The sequence below is a fragment of the Lagopus muta genome, chromosome 6 (assembly GCF_023343835.1).
Source record: "Lagopus muta isolate bLagMut1 chromosome 6, bLagMut1 primary, whole genome shotgun sequence".
NCBI lineage: Eukaryota > Metazoa > Chordata > Aves > Galliformes > Phasianidae > Lagopus > Lagopus muta.
Window position 1 is genome coordinate 24,060,887 of NC_064438.1, and position 23,074 is coordinate 24,083,960.

The 23,074-nt window shown below is 44.5% G+C and overlaps 2 protein-coding genes across 10 annotated transcripts; one reads left to right on the forward strand and one right to left on the reverse strand.

Annotated features, from left to right (window-relative positions):
- On the forward strand, window positions 1-11,407 carry ZFYVE19 (zinc finger FYVE-type containing 19). Its single transcript, XM_048947238.1, has 11 exons — window positions 1-135; window positions 294-415; window positions 1,385-1,438; window positions 1,958-2,118; window positions 3,043-3,188; window positions 3,739-3,853; window positions 4,412-4,621; window positions 5,082-5,161; window positions 5,624-5,734; window positions 7,181-7,323; window positions 8,278-11,407. Exons 1-11 carry the CDS (start codon window positions 82-84, stop codon window positions 8,342-8,344), a joined length of 1,263 nt encoding a protein of 420 aa, XP_048803195.1. The 5' UTR covers window positions 1-81; the 3' UTR covers window positions 8,345-11,407.
- A 761-nt stretch (window positions 11,408-12,168) lies between these two features.
- Window positions 12,169-22,741, reverse strand: PPP1R14D (protein phosphatase 1 regulatory inhibitor subunit 14D). Of its 9 annotated transcripts, none has more exons than XM_048947251.1 (5): window positions 22,630-22,741; window positions 18,302-18,674; window positions 15,141-15,236; window positions 14,893-14,925; window positions 12,169-13,157 (listed from the first exon to the last, which is right to left on the reverse strand). In XM_048947251.1, the coding sequence occupies exons 2-5, from the start codon at window positions 18,482-18,484 to the stop codon at window positions 12,927-12,929; spliced, it is 543 nt and encodes a 180-aa protein (XP_048803208.1). In that variant the 5' UTR covers window positions 18,485-18,674; window positions 22,630-22,741; the 3' UTR covers window positions 12,169-12,926. The 9 variants fall into 9 exon arrangements, with proteins under 9 accessions (XP_048803208.1, XP_048803206.1, XP_048803203.1 ...); XM_048947249.1 differs by having other exon boundaries at window positions 18,302-18,677; XM_048947246.1 differs by having other exon boundaries at window positions 18,302-18,721.
- Between the last annotated feature and the right edge of the window lie 333 nt (window positions 22,742-23,074).

Here is a 23,074-nt window from a genome sequence, read left to right on the forward strand (position 1 = left end):
TCGGGCCGCGCGCAGAAGCGGAGGGGCGGGGCCGGGCCTGCCGGCTGAACGCGGCGCTGCGGAGCGGGGGATGGCGGCGTCATGGAGGGTCGCTGCTACGGGTGCGCCTGCAAGTTCAGCCTCTTCAAGAAAGAGGCAAGTCCGGCCGAGGGGTCGGCGGGGCCGGGCCTCGGGGAGAGCCCAGGGCGTGCCGGGCCGCGCAGCCTCGGGTGCGTCCCGTCGCTGTGGCCCGGTGCGGGCCGCGTCGCGCCCCGCCGCTCGGGAGCTGACCCGCCCGCTTCGTGTCCCCGCAGTGCGGCTGCAGGAGCTGCGGGCGCGCCTTCTGCTCGGGCTGCCTGAGCTGCAGCGCCCCGGTGCCTCGCTGCGGGAGCGCTCCGCAGAAGGTGTGCAAGCAGTGCTACGGGAAGCTCACCGGGTAAGTGCGGGCGGGAACGTTTCCTTTTTCCCTTTGCACCTCCAAAGACGCCTAGAAAAAAACTCGGCCTTTTCCTACGTTACTTTTGCTGTTGAGTTGGTTTTTTTTGTTTGTTTTTTTGTTTTTTTGTTTTTTTTTCCCCCTTGTCTGTTTAGTATCAGTAACTGTTAGGTTAGAGCAGGAGAAATTCTTCCCTGAGTGGGTAGCAGGTAGATAGTATGTGTTGGCTATGTTTTGTGGGCTGTGTGAGTTGGTGATTTTCACACAGTCGGCTTCCACAGTGGAAGACTTAGAAGTTGAAAGCGGTCCGATGAAGGTGTTGCCCACGTTTGCCTTTGCTTGTCCTTAGCACAGCACAGGTATTTGTAGCTGTGCCTTCTAAGAATGAATAAAGTATGCTAACTACCTTATATAAGCATAGCTTAGCAGCTTGACACAAACACAAGGAGGTAGGAAACAGTTACACAAGATTTACTGGTGATGTTCAAGTGTCCTAGAAGATTTCATCATGATACTGGTGATTACATAATTATTTCCATAATACAATTTAGCTTGTGCATTATATAATTCTGTGTTTGTTGCTCCTTTCAGGGAGCTGTACTGTATGGAAGCTAATTACCTTGAGAATCCTACCTAACTGCGCTCTCTGCTTGCTGAACTGGGATGTGCAGGCTCTGGGAGGCCAAGGGCATTTCAGCTCCTCCTGGTGTCTGTATTAAATCAAACAAAGTTTGTCCAAAAGCAAAACAACAAGAACATAGGACTAGAAATGAAGTCACCTCCTGTCCAAGCAGCTGTATCATCTTAGTCACTTTCACAAGCTGATCACTCTATATTAATGGAGTTATGAAAGGACTGTACCAGGTGATCAATACACATGTATTCTGATTCATCTCGGGTTGAGAGAATAGATGTTTGAAGCATTGCTGGAGTCTTGAGTTCAGAGATAACAGTTTTTTTATGTTTCAGACAAGAGTCTCAAAGCACTTCGGCAAAATGGTCACCACCAGAAAACTACAAAAAGTGAGTTAAGCTTGCTGATCAGCTACCTGTTTCCGCTGTAGGGTAACCTTTCAGCCCTTCAGCTCTTTCCCCCTCTGTCCTTATAGAAACCAGCAAAAGAAGCAGGTTGTGATGTTTGCTTGTTCAGTATTAGATTAAGGATGGGCTTTTGCTTTGTAGGTGTGGTTTTTTTTGGTTATTGTTTTGGACAGTAGAAGGAAACACTCTAATTTTGAATACACTCATGAACAGCAGCCTGTCTGTGTTGTTCTGTGACTGATTGTGGTTGGCTTGGAAACAAGCCTGGTGGTGGAACATTCCTTGTCTCCTCAGAAATGGTGCCACGCCTGCTGCACCATGGGAGTTACAGTTTTCCTTATTCATGGCAGTACCTCTGTACCGGTATGGGAGAGCCTGGTACAGGAATGAGAGACTTCTCTATACTGGTGTTCTTCAAATAGCTTGTGTTCATAGAGGATGTTTTTATATCTCAAGATTTAAGCCTCTGTTTTCAGTTGTTTTTTTCCATCCTTGACACAGGCGTGTAGCAGCGTTTGAGGCTAAGCAAAAACAGCTGAAAGGACAACAGAAGGCAGATGCAAAACTACTCATTCAAGATGGCTCCAAATACCGAGGGCTCTCCAAAGAGGACAGAGCTATTGCAGAAAGACTGGAGAAGCTCAGGGAGGAAAGGAAGCCCAGTGAGTTTTGGAGAGACCAGAAATTCCCTGGGAGGGGATGCTGCTACTTGAAAAACTATGGGAGGGAAAGGGAAGTACCAGGCATTCAGTATCAGCCTTCTTAGGAACTGAAGGCAGTGATGTGATCAGAGCTGTCCCAGTGGCTGGGTTCTGCAGTGGTTTTAGATTAATCTTCCCCTTGGGATTTCTCTTGAAATGGCTTCGCAATCCTGGGGCAGTATCTTACCTATGAAATCACTTCCTTATTTTTCATTGTTTGGCAGTAAAAGTCTGTGTTGGGCACAGTAGCTGCAGAATGAAAGGGGCCATCTTTTGGCCAAACCATTTTGCAGAAGTTTTCCTGTATGTCATTGTGCTGATCCACAGCAGTACCAGTCTCTGTGGGATTATTATTCTGAATCTGGCCTCACAGAGAACAAAACCAGACTCCTGCCCCAGTCAGCAGCTCTCAGATTCCGGGACAGCCTTGGGGTGCCTATTGGAAAATAAACTTTTAAAAAATCTTGTATACAGTGTCTAAGAGGGAAAGGCACTGCAAGGTGGTTACCTGATTATGCAGGAGAGATTTCAGTCTGATGCCTAGGGATATGTTAAAGGATGCAACAGACTGTACTCCCTGAAGGACATGTGCTTCTCTGTCTGTCCCTAGTATCTGTAGTCAGCCAATTGCCAAATGAGGTTACACTAACACGGGTCTTAGAACTGGAAGAATAAACTCAGGAGGAGGCAGTGATTTGGGAGAAAAGGGTGACAGAGGAATTTCCTAGTTACTGCAGTATGACTATTCCTTTGAGTTAAGGACTTAGGGAGGTTTTTGCTCAGGTGTTTGGAGCATGATTCTGGAAAAACAAAAACAACAAAATAAAACCAATTCAAAGCTATTTGTTTTCAATAACCCCTTCCTTGGATTATTCCGAATTGCAGAATCCATCCCTTCTCAGGCTGAGATCGAAGCCAGGCTGGCTGCACTGAAGGAGGATTACCACGGACCTATTCCATCTGCACAGGAAATGGAGGACCGGTTGGCTGTCCTGCAGGGGAGGGATCCCCCTTCCCAGGCTCCCAGACCAGTAAGCTCTCCACCTGTTTCACCAGCTCTGTATTCTAAGCTGGCACAACGTTAGCCTTTCTTTGTCCTTTAGCGTTTTTTGTTCAGGTGTCTCCCTTCAGAAATCTCCTTTTCCTGTTTACATTATTGCTGACCAGCATTGCTGGTCTTGTCACTGAGAAATTGTTTCTTCATGCTCCTTTTTCAGCAGTGATGCACATGCAGGTCTTACTATGGGCTTCACTGTAGAGAATGGCACTTTGTTTATATTAGAGGCAGTGGCAGAGCTGGGTTTGGCATACAGCAGCATCAATTGCTGTATGTTCAGCCCTGCCTTGTTTAGATGATTGCATTAATGTTGGCTGCATTCAAAGAGACTGAGAATGAAACCTTGAAAGTCTTACACCATATACCTATAAGCTGAGTCTCCCAAATCAGTAGATGCATCTTTTTATACTGTTTCATCAGAGTATTATATGGTTACTCACTTTTTCTTTTTCTTTTTCTTTTTTTTAATTGAGTGTGCCACCTTCCTCACATTTGCTTTCTCCCATGTCCTTCTCGTTTCTTAGGTACACCAACCCCCTGATACCAGAAGTCTGTCACAGCAAACAGATGACCTGTTAACTCAGCTAGCTGAGGAAGTTTCTATTGATGAGCATGACAGTCCAGGAGTCCAGCCTCAAGGTATCTATTCTGGCTTCCAAAGATCTGTTTTTGTCTCTTAATGTGCCTGCTACAGTGAGAAAGGAATATATGCTGCCCTTCCTAACTTACAGGTGAACTAGGTGTCCGGTGTGTCCTTATGTCCCCCTTATGACACAAGATTGACAAAGAACAGCCACCCAATTCAATATTGGATCTCGCTGTCTTTGCTTGGGAAATGGTTCCATTTTGTTATTATCTTAGGGTTGTTCTGCTTGTTCTGCTCTGTTTCTGTAAGCTGACACTTACCTAGGGAGAAGCTGTTGCTACTCCTAATACATCTGTGCTCTGGAAAACATCAGAAATCTGGGATACTGTTGTCTTCCCAGCTGCAGTGTTTTCTCTATAATCTTCCTGTAAAATGCAGATTGACTCGCCTTCTTCTCTTCACATAAAGTGTAGATCCTGTTGTGACATGCCTTCTCTTATTAATTAATGGAAAGCATCAAGGTGCTCACATGCTATTGCTTCAGTGGTGTTGGCTGTACCCAAGGAATACTGCAGCTGAGTTACCAGCATGTTCTGTATGTCTGTTTTCAGCTGTTAGTGGCCGAAACTTGAATGACCTGAGTCGGGAAAGTGAAGATTGTGTTTCCCATGCAAATCTGGACCCAAGACAGCTGGAGGAAGAGAAGAATAAACTTTTGGCAGAGGCTGCTGCTGAGCTGCGAGAAGAAAACACTAGGCAGGAAAAAATCTTACAGGTTGCTAAGAGATTGGCAGTACTCAGAGGCCAAGACCCAGAGAAAGGTGGGTATCAGAGAAGAATACAGTCCTAAGAGAGACTAGGTTCCTGTGTCAGAATAGTTTATTTTCTGACAGGCCTTTACCTATTTAATTCTTCTGTTCTGCAAGAAGCAGGCTGGGATTTTATTAACTGTAAAGTTGTAGAGGTTGGTTCATGATGAAATCAGCATGAAAGATTTTAGCTAAGACTAAGGCTGGAACTGTAAGCACAGGCCTTTTATCTTTCCCTCTTTGTGATAGTGTGCTCTGAGATGTTGTCAAAGCAAAGCTCTCTTTTTATCTTCCTTTTCCAACTTCAAAAACATACGGTAACGTGTTTTTTAAACCGTTCCCCTCTAAAGGGATATGTCTCTGCCAGAGTGCCTACACCAGCTCATACTACAAAGGATTGTCTCTGCAACATAAGTGATCACCAAGTATGAGGCAGATATGGGTCACAGTCTCTTGTCTCATATTCCTGCAGTTACACTGGAAACGTACAAATTCCCTGACAGCGACGAGGAATTGAATGAGGAGGAAGCCATTCAGAGAGTGCTGAAACAGGTCTGTGGCCTTGTTTACTTTCCTTACTTTCCTTTCAGTCTTGTTTACATTCCTTACTTTCCTTTCAGTCATTCCCAGTGTTTTTGTTACCTAGCGAGCATGCAAATAATGAGCTTCTGTTCCTGGGCAGTCTCATTCCTTCCCTCTCCTAGTGCTTTTCCAATACTAGCTCCTGTGCATCCGTTCAGCTATAGGAGGAGCATCTGCTGATAGATGCATTGTAAAGCATAGTGCATTAGCTGAGGTCTGGCCTCTGCTGTTGCACTGACTGTTCACAATGCACACGTAGTGTTCAGAGACAAACTCACACTTGTCCGAATAACACTACATAGATGTGTTCAGACCAATCATCTCCAATTACTGCATGGGGGGGGGGCAAGAAGAAGAAGGGAGAAAGGTTTGTCTAGAATGAGGCTCCCAAATGTATTCAAAACAAGTGGCTTTTTGCTTCTTTATTGTCAGCTTACAGAGGAAGCAGCCCTGGATGAAGCGAGTGGATTCAACATTCTTCCAGATCAGACCACTCAGCCAGGATTTTCACAACAGAACCTGCATAAAAAAACAAAGCAAGGGGTAAGTGAGCTGGTCAGGATCTCTTGGAATGATATACTCTGGGGTCCAAGGAGAGTACAGCTCTGCAAGAAAGGTTTGATGTATCCTATGGTCAGTTCTGGGAGGGGGGAAAAAAAGTACCCAGCTTCTCCAGAGCAGACAAGCTGAGAATTAGTGGCATCTGTAAGGCTGACAAATGCTGAGCACAGCTGAGAGTCATCTTTTTTCTTTTAAAAAGAATTGCTCTCTGTAATCCTTTCAGGCTGGTTTTCTGCTGAATGAGAAAGTGTCCTCTAAATCTAGAAAAGTCAACTAGAATTGACCTAGCAAAGTGAATAGTACAGAATTTTTAACTTGCTAATAAAATTAGATCAAGAAAGCCATGGTCTAGTACCAGAGCCTGAACCAGGCTAAGTAGGAGGTCTGCCATTGCTTTCAGCATGTGCAGAACAGAATCTCTAGATAGTAATCAGTTGGCTGAGTACTCTTAAAACGTCAGAGGAAGGTATTGGTAACAAGATACTCTACATTCAGAATGGATACCAGCCTATTATGGAAATGTATACACCTTCTCTAATGTATATTATGAGAATTAAGTGGACGTGTGAGTCACAGGCACCTGACAGGCCTGTCCCTGGTGCAATAAATTATTTAATTCTAAGCATTATTGAAAACAGCCATCTCGTAGGTATGCCACCTTGCACTTTTGGGATCACAGAATTGCAGGGGTTGGAAGGGACCTCAAGTGATTGAGTCCAACCCCCTTGCTAAAGCAAGTACAACTGGTCTAAAAGCCATCTTATTGCAGTTGTGTTAAGGTGCTGCCCGTGCCAGTGGTCAGGCAGTGCGTTTCAGTGTGCGTAAGGTTGTTCAGTTCTCCAAGGGCTCTGTAAAGCAAGAGACAATGGGGGCCTTATGAATAAAACTTAACACTGTAATTCCAGCGTGTCTTTTCAGCCCAACCTCAGGTACAAATGAGTGCTAGTGGTCTCCTGATAAACTATCTTCTTTGTCCCTCACTTTTCTTTTTCTAACAGAGAAAATTGCAACCTCTTGTTTTTCGGACCTTCCCGTTGCTTTCTCTCCACACACAACTCTTTTCAGGAAAGCTGATTGATCATTTGCCTTTGCAGCAGGAATAGTCTGTTATTTGGTGTTGCTGTGGTGCCTGCTGGAAGATCTGGGCTTCAGCCTTTAGCACAGGACAGGCGGTGTTGATTTGTATTGCTGTAGGTACTGAATGAGGGTGCTTACCTTCTAAATAATACAGATTCATGGGCAAATGCTAGTAGTGAGTATCTTGGGTATTTATTTAACCACCTAGATACATGCATGGAGCCTGTCCTTTGGCTTTCTTGCAATGTCTGAACACCCTTGAACTATTTGACATTCAGCTGCCTTACAATGGAAGTCCTGTATAGTATCTGCTGTGGTTTGAATTGCGTCTTTGTTTTCTTTGTGAATTAGAGGCAGACTCCAACTGCCATAGCTCTTGCTGAGGCAGATGACAGTGATGAACATGAGTTACCCTGGTGCTGCATCTGCAATGAAGATGCAACTTTGCGATGCCATGGTTGCAGTGGGGACCTCTACTGCCAGCGCTGTTTTCGGTAAGTCTTCCAGCTCCTCTCATCTGAGGGACAGGCCATAGGTAAGCTTAGCTGCTTTTGTTCTTCCTCTTGGGCAGAAGAACAGAAGACAGGTGGGAAGATTTGAGGAACTTGGGTCTGAACTGAATGGTAGTGTTTAATGGAAATACTTTTCGTTACCAGTAATTACCCCAGGCTTCAGGGACTAAACTGGTCCTGGACAGAAACATTCTGTCTGTAGTGCTTTAGTACGTGTTAGGGCGCTTTGTTCCAACTGTTATCTGGAACAGTTGATGTGTGTGGGATAAGAGAGACCATTGTTCAGCACTTCTTATGGTTGGTGTTTTTGTTGTTTTTTTTTTTTTTTTTTTTTTTTTTTATGGCAATGATGGATAATCTGGGCTGGATTCTCCCAGAAGGGAGATCGGATAGTATAGTTTCCTGAGGCTTTTCTTAGCTTGAGACCGTGAAGCCTTAAATTGTATGAAAAACGTCAGGTATACAATTCCTGCGCTGGAGATGTAAGCTACTGTCTTAACACTGACTGCTTCTTGGCAAGACTATGACAGCTGCCAATACACTGTACTTCAGCCATAGGAGTTATTTTCCAGACTCAAATGGAGCAGGCTACAGTTTTAGCTGCTGTCACTGGAGTTGCTAACATGCCTGCAAATCGCAGACATGGTGCTGAAAATGAGTCTCTGGTTATGAAGCTCACAGGGAGGGGGGGGATAGAGGTCTGCTGTCATTTCCCCACTTCATCAGGCAAGGATGAACAGAGCTTTTCATAAAGTGCATCACAGGTTTCTGTTACAAACAAATCTCTTGAGTAACCAGTCCACATGTTTGCTGGTGTAGTCTTATCAATCAGCCCTTGGAATAGGTTTCTTTTAGAGACTGCTCTTGGGCACTGGCTTAGGGTGAGTTTCCTGCATGCATATTTACTCTTGACTGCAGTTTGTATTTGCTTCTCAGGGAAGGCCATGATGAGTTCGACATGAAGGACCACCACACCTCTCGGTATCATCTTCCTTGCAAGTAGTGGTGATCACAGTCTTCGCTGGCAGAAAAGGAGATGGACACCTCGCATCTGGCCCCCTCCCTCTTCTCCTGCTATCCAAATGGATTTGCAGCCAAAATGGGTGATGTTTTGGACAGTAAAACGATGTGCTGTTAACTGAAAGGGGCTTAGAGGGCATGTGCCTTGGCCCTCAGAAACACAACTAGAGAAGTGTTGGGCTTGCCACCAGTGCTTGGGATAAATGAGGATTTGATGTGAGGTGGTGGCTCTGAGTCTATAAATATAGACAGTAAGGAATCGTGAATAACAGTGAAGATGTATGCTTAAGGCAGTGTTGGCTGGTTGTTAAGTAATGTGCTTTTGCTAACAGCTTACATGTTGGTTCACAAGTCAGCAGAGTACTTTGCACTAAGAAATTGTCTATGTCATGGTCACATGTGTGATGAGAACTTTCAAAATGGAATAAAACTATTTACAGCAGACTGGTTGAAATCTCTTTTGGAAATGCCTCATAATAGCCCTTTATAAAGTGTCACCCTCCTGTAATGGTATCTCAGTTGTACAGCCAGGTGGATCAGGAAAATGAAATCATGAAAAAACACTTCTGTGGTGTTGCTGGGCTGGTGCAAGGGTGTCATGCTCCAGTGATGAGCAGTGTCGCTTATATGTTTGAAATGAAAAGTACTTCTTAAAGATAATTTGCTACAGATGCACTGTGTTCTGACCAGCAGTGTCTGCACATAAGTTGCATGTAGTCTATGGGAACAGCATGTTAATCTGGAAGAGATGTGTGTTACTATGAAAGTGAGAATTGAGTCTGTTTATTACTTGTTCCCCTGGTAGGATAAAAATGCTGGATGTGTGATGATTTCTTACCTGGCTATGAGAGAATCTCAGTTTACTGTGCTTGTATACTACCTAGAGACAGTCCAGATGCATGCAACACGTGCCAGTGGCTCTAACACCCAGAATCATTTGAAATACACGATTAAACTTTTCTGAAATCAGTTCTAATATCCCATCAGGGTGAGCTCTTCCAGGAGTGTAGTGTGACTTTAGACAGCTGTCTAAGGTTGACAAATTCCAGGAGTGTCCAAACAGAAAAACCTTATGATTTGGTTTTGACAGAGAGCTTCCAATTGATCTTGCCTGTCTGGTTTGACGCTGCCACTCCCAGCTGTCTGCTTTGCCCCTGTGCTGAAGGTCACTGCCTGTGTAGGTGAGCTGGCAAAACTGTTTGCATGCACTTCAGCCACCTCCAGTCAGTCAGCCAAAGCTCAGTAAATACCTTAAACTGCATCCAGAGGTGGATTTGTGCAAACTTGCTGGACTGGATTAGGAGTTTCAGTAGTTATCTGTATCAGACAACACGGTGTGGTAATATTTCTGGTTGACACAGCGAGAAATTGCTAGTATATCTGACAGTGCTGGCTAAACTCATTGTTAGGAAGGCATATGAAACCCAATCCACTAAAGCACAGTCTGTGAGAGGAAAGACCTCCTTCACAAGTGCCTTAACATTAGAACAGACAGGAGGGAAAACTACTGCATTGTTCTGATGCAAGAGCTCACAGTGAATCCTGTGTTACACAAGATCTAAGTAGATAGTTACTGACCTGAGGAGTTTGAAGTCTTCATTTCTAAGACTTTATTTTTCTGGCAGTTCTGGCTTCATGTCATTGTGGGAATGGTTCTTCGTTGTTATTTGACCAGGATAGTTGGTCTGACAGCAAGACAGCCCACTGAAAATTCTGTCTCAGGTTAAATCCTTTGTGTTTTGCATGTACAGAAGATGGAAACAGCCATCTTCTCTCTAAAACTGATCCACTCCTTTGGGTTTCAGCCTTCCCAAGGTTCTTTCCATACAGATAATAGGCAAATTAATTCTTGTTTTACAGGTGTGTTTTTTTCTTTTTTTACCTCCTTTTTATCTATGAGTTGGTGATTTACTTGAAGCAGTTTAAATGTTTGATCCATCACAACACAAGTTTGAGCTCCTTGTGCAGTTAGGTAGCATGAGTCCAGTGAGACCTGCCCTGTGTTCATCAATAGTAAAGCAACAGCTAACAGCCTGAAGCAGCTTATTTAGTTTCCTGGATTGGCTTCTGTGGGTTCATCCCAAGGAATCCAGAAATGCAACCAGCCCAATACCTGAAATAGAACTTAGTCATGGAAGACTCTTCAGTCATTCACACATACTGACTTTTTCACTGCCCAGTCACTAACGGACATTTTTGTGGCTGCTGAGCTTTCTGCATGTAATTGGCCATTTTAGTGGCTGGCCAATCACTTTCTCCTTGTAAAGCCATCTCCACTGTAGCTCATGCCTCCATGCAAAAGGATCATGAGAGCAATCTCAATCAGCTGTCTGCAGAAGCACAATTAACAATCTCATTTGGAAAGAGTATTGTGTGACATTTAGCTGGCCAGTGCACACTTAGCTGTGTTGCACACACTGACCTTGGCTTTGAAAAGGTGCTGGTAAAGCAGTAAAGGTATTGGTAAGCCGTGAGTTCCTCACTGGGAGGATCAACCTCAGTGATAGCCATTCAAGAACTGAGGAGAGTTTGGGATCTACAAGAAGGAATCTGTTTGTTTCCTTCTTTGTTGTGTGCCATAAGGATGTAAGATGATTTTCTTTTCCTCTCAATATGTTTCGTACATGAAATATCAAAAGTAGTTTCCTCCCCAGCAAGAGTTCAAACTACTACTAACAAATGAATCTGAAATCAGATTGGTTCACAGAGAGGCCTCAGATAAACTGCATTAATTTGCTATTGCTGCAGTTCATGCAGATGTGCTTTGCCTTAACTGCTGTAACAAGTGATCCAAATATAGCCTCCTGAATATGTTTAAGGGGAATGTAGCTCATCATAAACGGAAAATGATTTGAAGGTTATTTTATGCACCTTCATGAAATTTTAATTAGAAAAACGCATGAAATTTCACATGTTCTGAGTTATCTTGGTATAATCAAGAGGCAAATGTCACCTTAAAGAAATGTTCTTACCATGCTATCTGCAAATCAAATACAGAAATCTTATGCTAGTAGTGTGATGGTACTGAGAAACAGCAGTTGACTGGAAACTGTAAACAAAATGTACTTCAGTCTGTCCTTAAATGCTCAGCTGAGAGCAGCCGCAAAGTAAATAAAATCAAGTTTGACTTCTTCCTTTCAAGAACTAATCCAAAAGTTGTTCTGCCTTACGTTGTTTTCTTTTGCGCCAGAGATGTCAACTCACAGTGGCCACATCATCTTGCTTTGTACTGTTGCATCTTTGTGCTCGCCTGAAGTGCACTCTTCTACTACAGTAATGTTCTGATATAGTGGAAAAACTGCATATCACAGGGGCTACAGCTTGCTCATTTTTCTGCTGTTGGAAGAGAACACACAAAGACAACTTCTCTCAAGCAGAGTTCCAAAAGCTTTTTTTTCCCCTCGGTTCTCCACCTTTAAAGTACCGCAAAAAATTTTTCTTTTCATCACTCCAAATTGAGTGGGTACAGAATTAACTCCCTGTGTGGAGAAAAATCTGTCTCTTGTGTTGGAGAAATGGCCCTATAGGTCTTTGTGCTGTCACAGCTCAGAAGAATAAAAGCTGCTTTATGGAATATGTAACTAATCTGGACATCTGTGACCTTACACTGCAGCAAATGACAGCTATAGTGAGGACACAGCTCAGGAGCCTGTCCACCAGGGTCTTCCACCTGAACTTCTGTTTGAATCTAGTCTGTGATGGTAATGGTGCTCAGAGCTCTTTGGCACTAAGCTGCTCTCCGTTCTTGAGAGCTGTGATTCATCAGTGTCAGCAGGTGTGAATCTACGAGCACTGCCAGACTTACAGCAGGTGCAAACCTGCACTGTATATTTTTGTTATTTTTCTTACAAACTGGAGACTTCGGGAGGGCAAGCATGTCCTGTTGGCCTCATATCAAGCCAAACATGAAGGCATTCACCCCTGAGTACGTGGTGGTACATAGAAGTCCTTTCAGATGCAACTCACCAACTCATCTCTGGTGTTTGGGTGGCAGCATAGGGACATAATGTGAGAGACTGCTCTGCGTAAGTAGTCATCCTCCATTTGATGTCTTAGTTTCTGCAACACGTGTCAAGTTACCCACTTGCTGAGAGCCTGGATGTAGTTTCCTCTGTATTTTTCCAGCCACACATTAGTTATAGCCTGAAGAGTTTGTGCAGCAAGGCTGTGTCCTACTTTATTTCTAATTTGTGAGACCTATCTGTCTGTGAAGGACTTGCTGCTTAGGAGCAGGTATGTCTTCAGTTCACTTTTCTGTAGTGTATAAAAAGAGAGCGATTTTGAGGCAGCACATGGCTGATTTTCTGTTTTAATATACAAAATAAGTATTTTACAATGTCTTTTTAAATGGTGAGAAAAATCATTCCCAGGCCTCGCTCCTGTAGAAGATGCTTCTAGATCATCAAGTTCTAAATTCTGCAAAGAGGAAAAACATCTCTCTTCCACTAGCCTTAGCCTTTTGTCAGCTTCCCCTTAAGTACTGACCAATGCACTTGGATGTTTTCCTTTGGTCCTACTGTATATTTTCTTTTGAACCTTCATGGCTAACAGAGGCTTAATAAGATCTATAAAGTATGAGCAATGCTGTAAAGACAGATATAGCAGTAACAGGCAAAAGATCGCAGTTGGGTCCCAGCCAGACTTGAAACAGGGTGCAGCTTCACAGAAACCAACTTTCCATGGTGATGAAGGAGTGATAACCAGTTCCTTGTTTTCCTTGCAGTGGATGGAAAGAAGGAAGTTTTTATGTGCTTCTGAGAACTGTGTTTGTTGCTCCCAAGCCAGCTTGGAAATTCCTAGAAGAAATGAAAGGAAGGACATCTTGTCCCATTCTCCAGGTTAAAATGCCCTTTGAGAATCAGGAAAACATACAGCTTAGCCTCCTGCTGTGCACGTAGATCTGGAAGGAGTGGAGAGTTGAAGCCACTGGTACAAATTTCACGAACTCAGTGAAGTTCCTTAATAACAGTAAATCCTAAATGTATTCTGAAGTGATCTTGCTGATCTGTTTTTTTTATGGGAAAGATGCATTTTTCCTTGTGACCAAAGCTAGATGTCCCTTATGGGGGAGGTAACCTCTTCTGAGGATTGGTGATTCTCCGGAGACCTTTCAATCGACTGAGCAATTCCGTAATGAAGTCCTACAGTAAGAATTGTAGGAAGAAGGATGTTAATTCCGTTTCTCACTGGCCCAAAGAGTACTATGCCTTTTACATTATTCACATGTTTCTCTTCAGGAGCAGAAACCAGGATTTTGACATATGTTAAGCAAATGTATCTTCTAGCTTAGGAAATGAGACCTTCTGATGGCTGAACGGGATTTAAAAGCCCTTCTTCTTTCCTTCCCTGGCTCCCTCTGGAACAGCCATGTTTGCTTTTTTTTCTGCAGCAGCTAGCCTGCCTTCTTCCCAATGCCTGCTTGTTCCACCTTGAGATGACCTCAAGATGCTGTTGTCTCAGGTTCCCCTGCTTCCTGTTGCCACCATAACCTCCTGCCCACTTCTGCTGCCCTCCTAATGTAGGGCAAAGCATTCTGTCCCTCTCGTTGCTTCCTTGCTGAACCTGTAAAGCTTCACGTTGGGGACTGCAAATCTCAGTGGATCAATGCCAGTTCTACACGGAAGTGGCTGGCAGAGAAGGGGGTGGAGCAGGACGCACATAAGATTAATGATAACCTGGAGTAGGGGTTGAGGACTGGCAGGCCAGGTAGTTGAGCAGTTAATGGACATAAACCCCACTGCTGACACAGCCAAGCACTATGGACCAAACTGGGTCATCTGGTTGTTCCAAACAGAAATCTAAGCAACTATTTTGACTGCTTGATGTTCAGGTTATGCCTTCCACTCCAGTAATTAAAAGACTGTAAACAACATTATTTTATTTAACGTTATACTAAAAATAAACACTCTTGGTTCACAGAAACCAGGAGTTTCTCACGCTGCAAATTCTTTTTTATTGTCTGGCTCTTGATTTGTTTATTTGTAATTATTAGTGCTATAATGGATCATTGGTTGGACTAGATGATCTTAGAGTCTCTTCCAACCTTAATGATTCTGTGACTCTCTGTGATTAGTGCAAACTTTGCCTTCTCCGGGGCAAGTAACAGCACTGTAAAGACAGCACTGTAAAGGCATCTGTCTCACTTGCTGTTTGTCATTGTACAGCTAAATTGAAAGGCTGCATAAGGCATTTAGATTGATGAGAAACATCCGAGCATAATGTTCACATGCAGTGCATGTGACTGAATCAGGGACGGGGGACTCTGCTGCACACTGCAGAGTGTGGGGAAGTCAATTGCTGTCTGATGTGTGTGCCACACAGCAGAACACTGGGCTCTGTTTGTTTGAATACCGTGACAGTGATGCTTCCTTAACTCCCTAACTCAAAATTAAGACATGTAAAGTTCGGGGGGAGGGGGGGAAAGTGTGTGTAAAACTGACCTAAGAAGTCACTGCCCAACAATAGTCTGTATAAACAAACATGCACTCAGAGCACAGCATAATATATGTGTGTCAGTGGTGCTTGACTCACCTCTGTTGGACTGGAGCACTCATGGAGGATTTCCTGAAAGCCAGAGAGATATCATTTTAATATTTCATAAGTTGACCCTTCCCTCCAGCTGTAAAAAGGATATATAATCTTACTGTTCTTGACTGGCTTCAAGACACAGGGAAGCAGCATACATTATAGTATGTACATTTTCTGCAACCCAAACACATTGCTGTACTGTATTACACCAGCAGTTCCTATATTGAAGTTACCAACTTCCTCTGTCTGACCTGTAGTTTCAATTTCTGTTCTTCATTGGGGACTTCCAGGAGATCTTCAAGGTCAATTACTGGTCCAGGAACTTCTGCATCCGTTTTCTCTCTTAGCTAAAAAGAAGAAAATAAAAACCAGCATAGTTCATAACCCTCAAACTTTTAAGAACTCTAGAGACCATCTTTGAAGAAGTGAGCATCTGAAAAGGAACTAATTACAAGAGAACCATGCTGCAAAGCTGACATCAAGACACCAATCATCTCAAAGCAAGGAGGTTCTTACCAAGAGGTGTCTTACCTCTGTGGTGTCTGCTACAGCAACACATCTTGATTCATCATCCGCTCCCACCTCAACACTTGATCCCTGCTCAGGGATCACGGTCTGTGATGGGAACACCTTCTCAAGAATATCCAATGTCAATTGCTAACTACAATGCAGTGTAATCCAGCTTGGGACAACCTAATTCTGAAAAGAGTGCGTGCAAATTGTTCATCAAACAGAAGTCCATCAGGTTTAATCTTAAAGAGGTACTACAAATACAGGGAGATTTTAAGTTTTATGGCTGCATACATTCACATAGTTGGTATTCATACTATGGATTTTTGCAGAAATGAAGAAGCAAACAGCTATGCTTTTGAAAGGTGTAACTTACTATTTGTCAGCTTTCTCTAATAGGAATTGGAGGATAGAATATAGTTTTAATGTAAGAGAGACCCACAAGTTTTGGAGGTAGGAGTTACAGTCTCAGTACAAGTGAATGTTATTTGGGAACACTTGTAAACTTGGCCATAGGCACATTTTAGCTCCACATTCCCCTACAAGACTACAATGTAGTTGCAAAATGAACCTTTAACAACATGACACTAGTGATACTTTATCACAGTACTCAGTAGAGTAAGCGCAGCACCTAATAGACAGGCATGTAAAACATTAAACAATAAACACAGTACTTACGGGGAAAAAAAGAAACTGTTTCAAGACATCAGTCTTTGACACCATGCCAGAGAGGAAGCAGAAAAACAGTAGGAGCTCAGCTTTGTTACACACCTGACTTGATAACTAAGAATAAAACAGTTACACATACTGTACTGTGACATATACAGCATTTCTTCATAAAAATAGTAGTTTTCACATGACTATTTAGATAACAGGTGTTGATCTGGTCTAAGCTGAGACTGTGGTTCTGCTTCCAAGTGCAGGGAAAGGTCTTGAAAACCCAAATTGTCTCCCAGATCTTAGTTTTGTTGTGAAAAGCTTCATGGCAGTAAACAGCATAGCAATCAGATTATTTGTATCAGGAGATGATGTTGGATTTAATCTTGCTGGCAACTGACCCTGCAGTGCCATTTACTTCAGCTGTCATGTGGGTTTCTGGAAGACATGGAGAAATGCTGCACTGCCAAGGGCAGGAGGAGCAAAGGGGGAAATGATGGGGAGCTGATGTAATGGAAGTCAATGGATCCAAAGAAGCCCAAGCTACCACAGCTAACTAAACCATCTTGCTGCAGTGCATGGAGCAGGGCAGGAGTACCTGCTGGACTTCTGGGTGCTTACAAGTCATTTATTGTTTATTTGAAAAGGTACTATGTAAACTTCTATTGTATGCTATTAACAATCTCTGACTTGGATCAGCATTGCATTATGTAGTTCCTGTCAGGAATGTCTTAGTTTGACCTGGCACATCAGGAAGTTGCTAAAACTGTTGTGCTGGAGTGGTGCTAGCAAAGGCAATCTATTTGCAATCAATTCCCATGTGGGCATGGCTGCATTTCCCACTTGTGCCTACTGGAAAAAAAGAAATATCTCCTCTGTGGAGCTACTCTGGTAACAACAAACAACTCCCAGTTAGTCAATTCACAGAAAAACAGAAGTAATAAAGTAGCCTGAGTTGTTCTTCTGACATCTCTACAGATGTATATCTGTAGACTTAGACAAGTGAAAGTAATACACAGAGTCACATCTTGCATTATGTTACTGGTGATACCAAGAAATGCCTCACATCTATCTCAAAAAAGCCCTCTCTGAACTAATATTTTAAAATTACAGTCATTACCCAAAGGTCCTGTTGCTCAAAGCAGCAGCCACTCTCTTTGCTCATCTCTTCAGAACTACCATGTCCCTTTTGTTTGGTCCTTCAAGTAGTGAGCATCAGTAGGACTCTAAATTCTCTCTTTGTGTTGGTTTCATAAATGCAGACAAAATAAATGTATACATATTTTAAGATGGAAATGAGATTGTCTCCTATCTTCTCCCTCAGACATTACTTATCAGGAACATTTGTTTCTACCCAGAGCACAGTGGCATTTTGCGGTGGCTAGAACCACTTCCCCTTGGGGAACTTGGATAGATGAAACCTGCAGGTTCCCTCATAGCAGCCTTGAGGTGCTTGCATTTAACTTTACAATGGTGTTAAATGGAGAGATTCCAGTGAAACCAAATAAAATAAAAGCAGAGTTAGCATCATATTGAGTGACAGGATGAAATAGAGGAAATGGCTCTAGTCCTTTTAAAGCTACATAAACCTCCATGGTGAAAGCAGACATTTCTGACGCAAGAAGGCCGGAGGGAGCATGTTGCTAGACAGGTGCAGCCCGAGATGGCTACATACTTAAATTTCCAAGGAATGCAAGGTCTAACCTGCCTCCAAAGGGGCTCAGCATATACACTGGTCTGTCAAAATGTATATTCATCTCAGGCCAGCTCCCACTCTGAGAAGTGCTTCCAGAAACATCACTTATCCTACACCATTGAGGCACTGGACCTCGTTGCTCCCAAGTCTCCTGGTTATGCTCCCAACTCTTAGGTGCATAAGAATGATGTAGGACCGACAGCTGCTGGTGGTAACGAAAATGCAGGCCAGGAAGGCTGCTCTGGGGAGTTGTGTAATTTGAGCACGTGTTTTGTTTTTCTTCCCCTGCTGCCAGTAGCATGTCTAGCGTCAGCAGCTGCAGATAGTGTTTTATCCTCAGTGCCTCAGGATAAAGTCACAAAGTTATGGCCAAAGGGTTGAAGGATGCACTGAGTACCTCAAACCCAGCTAGTTCAGGTACTGCCAGCAGCAAAACTGATAGCAAGGATCTATTTTCAGTAATCTAAGCAAGTACACCTCTATCCCTGCATACAGCCTCTCATCTCATTCCCTCAATGAGTGAGGAGCTGGTTTGCCCCAGCTACTCACCGGGTACTGATACAGCTCCTGCAGCTGGGCATTGATCCACTCCTCCAGGTCTAGCCAACGCTGCAGGTCTTTGCGGTTGTACTTTATGGTTAACTTGCCCAGTTTTCTGTGTGACGATTCTTCCCCAGGTTTCTCTGGAGTCTGGAAAGTCACCCGGGGCAATGCACTGGAGTTGTTGGCCATCCTCACCACTTCCTCCTCCTTGTTCCTGGCTGCTCTCCTCCCACTTGTAAGCAGTGTCTCCCCGCAACTCCTGGCTCACAGCACAAGCCACTTGTGGATGTCGAAGGCAGGCAGCATTGGCAATGCCAGGGAGCAGTGGCAGGTGCTGTAGGCAGGGTTACAACAGCAGGCTCTTGGGTTTCACAGGATGCTGCTGATGAGCAGGAAGAGAAGGGAGATGGCTTGGTGTAATAACATCTGCTGTTAAAAAGTGAAGCAGGGAACCGATGAACAAAGTTTGTTAATATTTAACGTACATCAGCTCCAAGAAGCAGCAGGAGGTGGGGAAGAGAAGGTTTTGAATTACTTTTCCTACAGATGCAACTGACGTGTGTGTGCAAATCCAATGGGCTGATCCGCTCTTTTACAAGGATGGGAGTGCTAGGTCAGTGGTGTTACCAGCCAAACTCAGAATCAGCATTCCCCATTTAACCTCTTCTGCACTCTGTACATTTCTTCTAGCTTTCTGTAAAACTTCTGTCTAGAAAACCTGACGATCTGAATTTGAGGTCATCTGAGCAAAGCATTTCAGCAATAAAACAAATTATCTGTGTTCTTACTAAAAAAAAGCTATATGTAGTGTGACAAAGTACTGCAGGTTAACGGATAATGCATTATCTCCTTCTTGTAAAAAGGTAATTATAGATGGTAAATAGGTCCATCTGCTGAAGCATTGTAAACTGCTAGAGTGTTTATTACCATTGTTTGGTTTATAATCTCTTTCTTAATAGAAGAGAGGTTAAAGTTCTGCAACATTATTGCCCTGTCTTATGTTAGGGGACATGGGCAGTGCAGTACAGAGGGGCAGAAATCAGACTGGACTTGTTTATGCACTGCCAGTTTCCCCCAGATGCTGTGTCACACCCCTTTATCCACCCATCCCCAGAGCCCTCCTGTGACCTGCTGCAGGTGCTGCCCGGTCAAACAGCTGAACCTGAACTGAGACCTTCTGTTGTAAAGCACATCAGCAGTTCCAGTCCCATGGGCTGTGTGGGAAAAGAAGATATGCCAGTGCTGGCATCCTCTGGAAGTCATACCAGGTCCCCTTGTCACAACCAGGTAATTGTGCCCAGAGGGACAGTGGCAACTGGCCAACAGCAAGTCCTACATGGGCCAATAAGAAAATGGAGCACTCCAGCCCTTCTTTTTCCCTAAGTTTGAACAAAACCCAAAGATTTTCTTACAGAAAATTTTGCAAAATTCTGATTCTGAAGCCTGCTTCAGCAGCATTACAGGGAAGGATAAAGTACACCTAAAAATGGTATCCTTGTTCCCTGCTTCGCAGACAGCCTAAAGCTTGTATTCAGGAGAGAGCTGTCAGGTAATTAATTTACTAAGCTTTCCTCATTTTTCCTCACTACTTGACTGTATTCCCTCTCAAGTTTCACTCTGGAAGCTGTCTTATTTAACCAAAATCACCCAGAAAAAATCCATAACAAGAGAGGCTGGGATCATACTCCCTGAGGAGAGATTTTTAACAGTTAAAAACATTCCAAAACCCCTCAAACATCTTCTGACATGTTTACAACTACTGACTTTTCAGAGGTCAATAGGCTGGCTGACCACATAGTAAATCTGAACCAAAGGACATGCTCTGCCAGGCATCAGTTGTCTACATACAGAAATGCTCTATCCTGGTGTTCAAAGACTGACATTTTCCCCTTATTCCTACTGCCCCAAATGCTGACAGATTTTTCTGAGGAAATGGCACTGAGATCAAGGAAAGTGGTCAACCCAAAATCTACTGCAGTTGAAGGTTCCAGCAGAAAGTTGTCCCCCTTCCCCCAATTCTGTGCAACAACCCTATTACTCTCCCACAACTCTAAATGGACTGAGCCAAATTTATGAAGCATGAGATGGATGTGGAGAAGAGGGGAACACCCGGCCCTAATGCCTGCTGTGCAATCAGCTGGGGCCACTGTTACTTGTAACCTCGCTCAAGTGCAAACTAAGGCTGAGATAAGGCATGTGAGAAGGCCACAGGCAATCTCACCCTGTTGCTTGCACTTTATCAACAAAGCAATAAGCATGGTGCCCTGGTGCCGCCTGGGTCAGCTACAGGGGAATGCCAGAGGCCTTTCAGGATAGCTGCAAGCCAAAGCAAGCAGCCTTGCAGGATGTTTGTTATGCCACTATGGATTATACGTGCTTACTCATGAACTCTTTGTTACGAGAAGCTGGAAATACAGAAATAAATGCTTACTGATTAAGTAGGGCTGCTCCAGCAATAAGGTAATTGAATCAATCATTAAATAAGAGGAAGAAGCTCAAAGACGATGTGTGAAAACACCCTGTGAAGGCGTGGTGCCAGTTCCAGTGCACAGCACCAGGTGTCCCATACAAAGCAGGCCAGAGCAGGTCCTCCATGGGTGCACAGCCACTTCCTGCACGCCTGCCCTAAGAGGGAATTTTTGCCTCCAAAAGGAGCAGAATGGGATTCAATTCTACAGAGGAAGGCTTCTGTGAAGGCCCAGGGCCTGGGTCAGGGAGAGCTGAGTGCTTGTACTGCTGTGCCAAACAGCTGTGACGCCGGGGCACGAGAGCTCCGGTTACATTGCTCTCGCAGCTGATGACCTCCATCCACAGCTGAGACTGAAGATGGTGCTTCTCCTTCTCTGCAAGCTGATGGCTGTTACGCACCATCAATAATTCAGCAGGGCCCCAGCTCCTCTTTCTGGAGGAGCAGACTGGCCTCTTTCCCTCGAGTCCCAGCCCAGAGAGGACATTTTTCCTTCCCATCATCCAGGAGCCACTCTTCACCTCCTTTGAAAATAATCACTTTCCCTGTGGTTACAAACATGGTAGTTAACACAAATTAAGCCAGGAAAGGCAGCAGAGGTGACTGTACCATCATGAGGTTGACACCACAAGGTAAGGACATGCTGCACCCTCTTGCAGGCATGGGCAGGCATAGGAATGACCCCCACCCCTCAACGCTTAGGTGAAGCTGACAGTTTGATTCCAAATGGATCATATTGGGATCTCTGAAAAATCCATCCGTGTTGTTTTGTTGCTCTACTTCTCATATTGCTCTGCTGTTCCCCTACAGAAGGAGACCCACAGCACTGAAAATGTGATTGGTGTTTTCATGCAAGCTCTTGAATAGTAGAGTTGGAGGCAAGAGAAGCAGTGGCTGAAAGATGAAGGGAATTCTCCTTGCTTCCCAACCTGCTTACAGCATTTCAGGCTGTCTGTATAGTTCTCGCACCAAGAAGTGTGTGCTGACACAAGCTCCTCGAAGGGGGGCTAGGAACCTGCGGGAAATCTCCATCCCCGGACCTGAGGGATAGCGATCTCCAGAGGCACTGGCAGATGGCCTGTCTGCGGCTATCCAGGGGCTGTGGCTGCTGAAAGAGGGGAAGGAGGAGGAGGAGCCCTAGACAACCGCACAGCCCAACAAGAACAGCTGAGGATGCCTCTGGGGACTTAAATGGAAGATGTTAAACTTCTACTTCCTGCCCACGGGAGGCAATTTGCTTCACAAAAGGAGCCATTTCCATACCTATCTCCCTGTAAAAGCCTAGCACAGACATGGCAAGAATGCAGATGCTTTCTGGCGTAGCTAGTTTCAGCACAATTTCGCCTTCTTTTCCGAGCGCTCCTGCCCTTAACACCTTACCGTGACTAGCAACAGTAAAAGAAGAGCCAGAGTGCCGCACAGGACGCAGACAGGAACTTCCCCAAAAAAACAGCACACTCTCTTTGTGGTGGCCTCCCCACAGCTGCCCTTGAAGCGGTGGGAAAGGCTCTGCTGGGGACTCAGCAGCCTGTCATCCTTTCCCTGGTTGCATTCCGCAGGACGGGTTGTTAGTCACGGTCTGTGAGATCCCTCCCTGTCTCCTTCCCTTGACACATCTTTGTGCCGTCACTTGTATCCGGGTCTCGCCCGCAAACCACACCAGGAGGTTTAACCTGAGGCAAATATGACAAAACAAGCAAGCAAGCAAACCTGTCTCCCCAGCACTAGGTACACACGGAGCGGTTCCCAGATAAAGCCAAGCAGAGTGGAGCCATCTGCAGCAGCCTGCGTGCTGTCGGGAAGCCGCCGCAAGCCGCGGTGCCACTTGGCTGGGCGAAGTCCAGCAAGTCCTTGTTTGTGTGCCTACCTGGATCTATGCCTCACAGCAGCCAGGTGCCCAGAGCTGCTGGGGTCCCCTCAGTGGTGACATCAAGGCTGGTGACGCAGGCTCCTGTGTGATTTGCTGCAAGCTGTGCATGTCGAAGAGCTGCAATGATCCTGGTCAAACATTAAGCCACTGTGTAGTTTAACCCCCCAGCTGAATAGTTATTATTGCAGGGCTAAGAGCAGGCACTTCTCGCCCCATGAAAGACAAACAGTAACCATGACTCACTGTTTCACGACCCCTTTTAAAACACTCCCAAGCCATAAAATCAGACAGCCTGCTTTCTCTTCACGCTAATATGAGTAACACACGAATTCATTTGGCAGAAGATGAGGCCTGAGATAGGAGCTTTGGGCTGGGAGCAGGTCCTGAGTTGGAAGGAGTGATGCTGCAATGGAGAGAGGTTTCCAGCAAAAGTCCTTGGTCC

Excerpts from the sequence above, each read along its gene's own strand:
- ZFYVE19 (XM_048947238.1), top strand. The coding sequence starts at position 82 with ATGGAGGGTCGCTGCTACGGGTGCGCCTGCAAGTTCAGCCTCTTCAAG. Across the intron at positions 136-293 it reads TCAGCCTCTTCAAGAAAGAG|TGCGGCTGCAGGAGCTGCGG; the intron begins GCAAGTCCGGCC and ends GTGTCCCCGCAG. Across the intron at positions 3,854-4,411 it reads TCCAGGAGTCCAGCCTCAAG|CTGTTAGTGGCCGAAACTTG; the intron begins GTATCTATTCTG and ends GTCTGTTTTCAG.
- PPP1R14D (XM_048947251.1), bottom strand. The coding sequence starts at position 18,484 with ATGGCCAACAACTCCAGTGCATTGCCCCGGGTGACTTTCCAGACTCCA. Across the intron at positions 14,926-15,140 it reads AACAGAAATTGAAACTACAG|GAAATCCTCCATGAGTGCTC; the intron begins GTCAGACAGAGG and ends TCTGGCTTTCAG. Across the intron at positions 13,158-14,892 it reads AGTGCTCCAGTCCAACAGAG|GAATTTCCAAGCTGGCTTGG; the intron begins GTGAGTCAAGCA and ends CATTTCTTCTAG.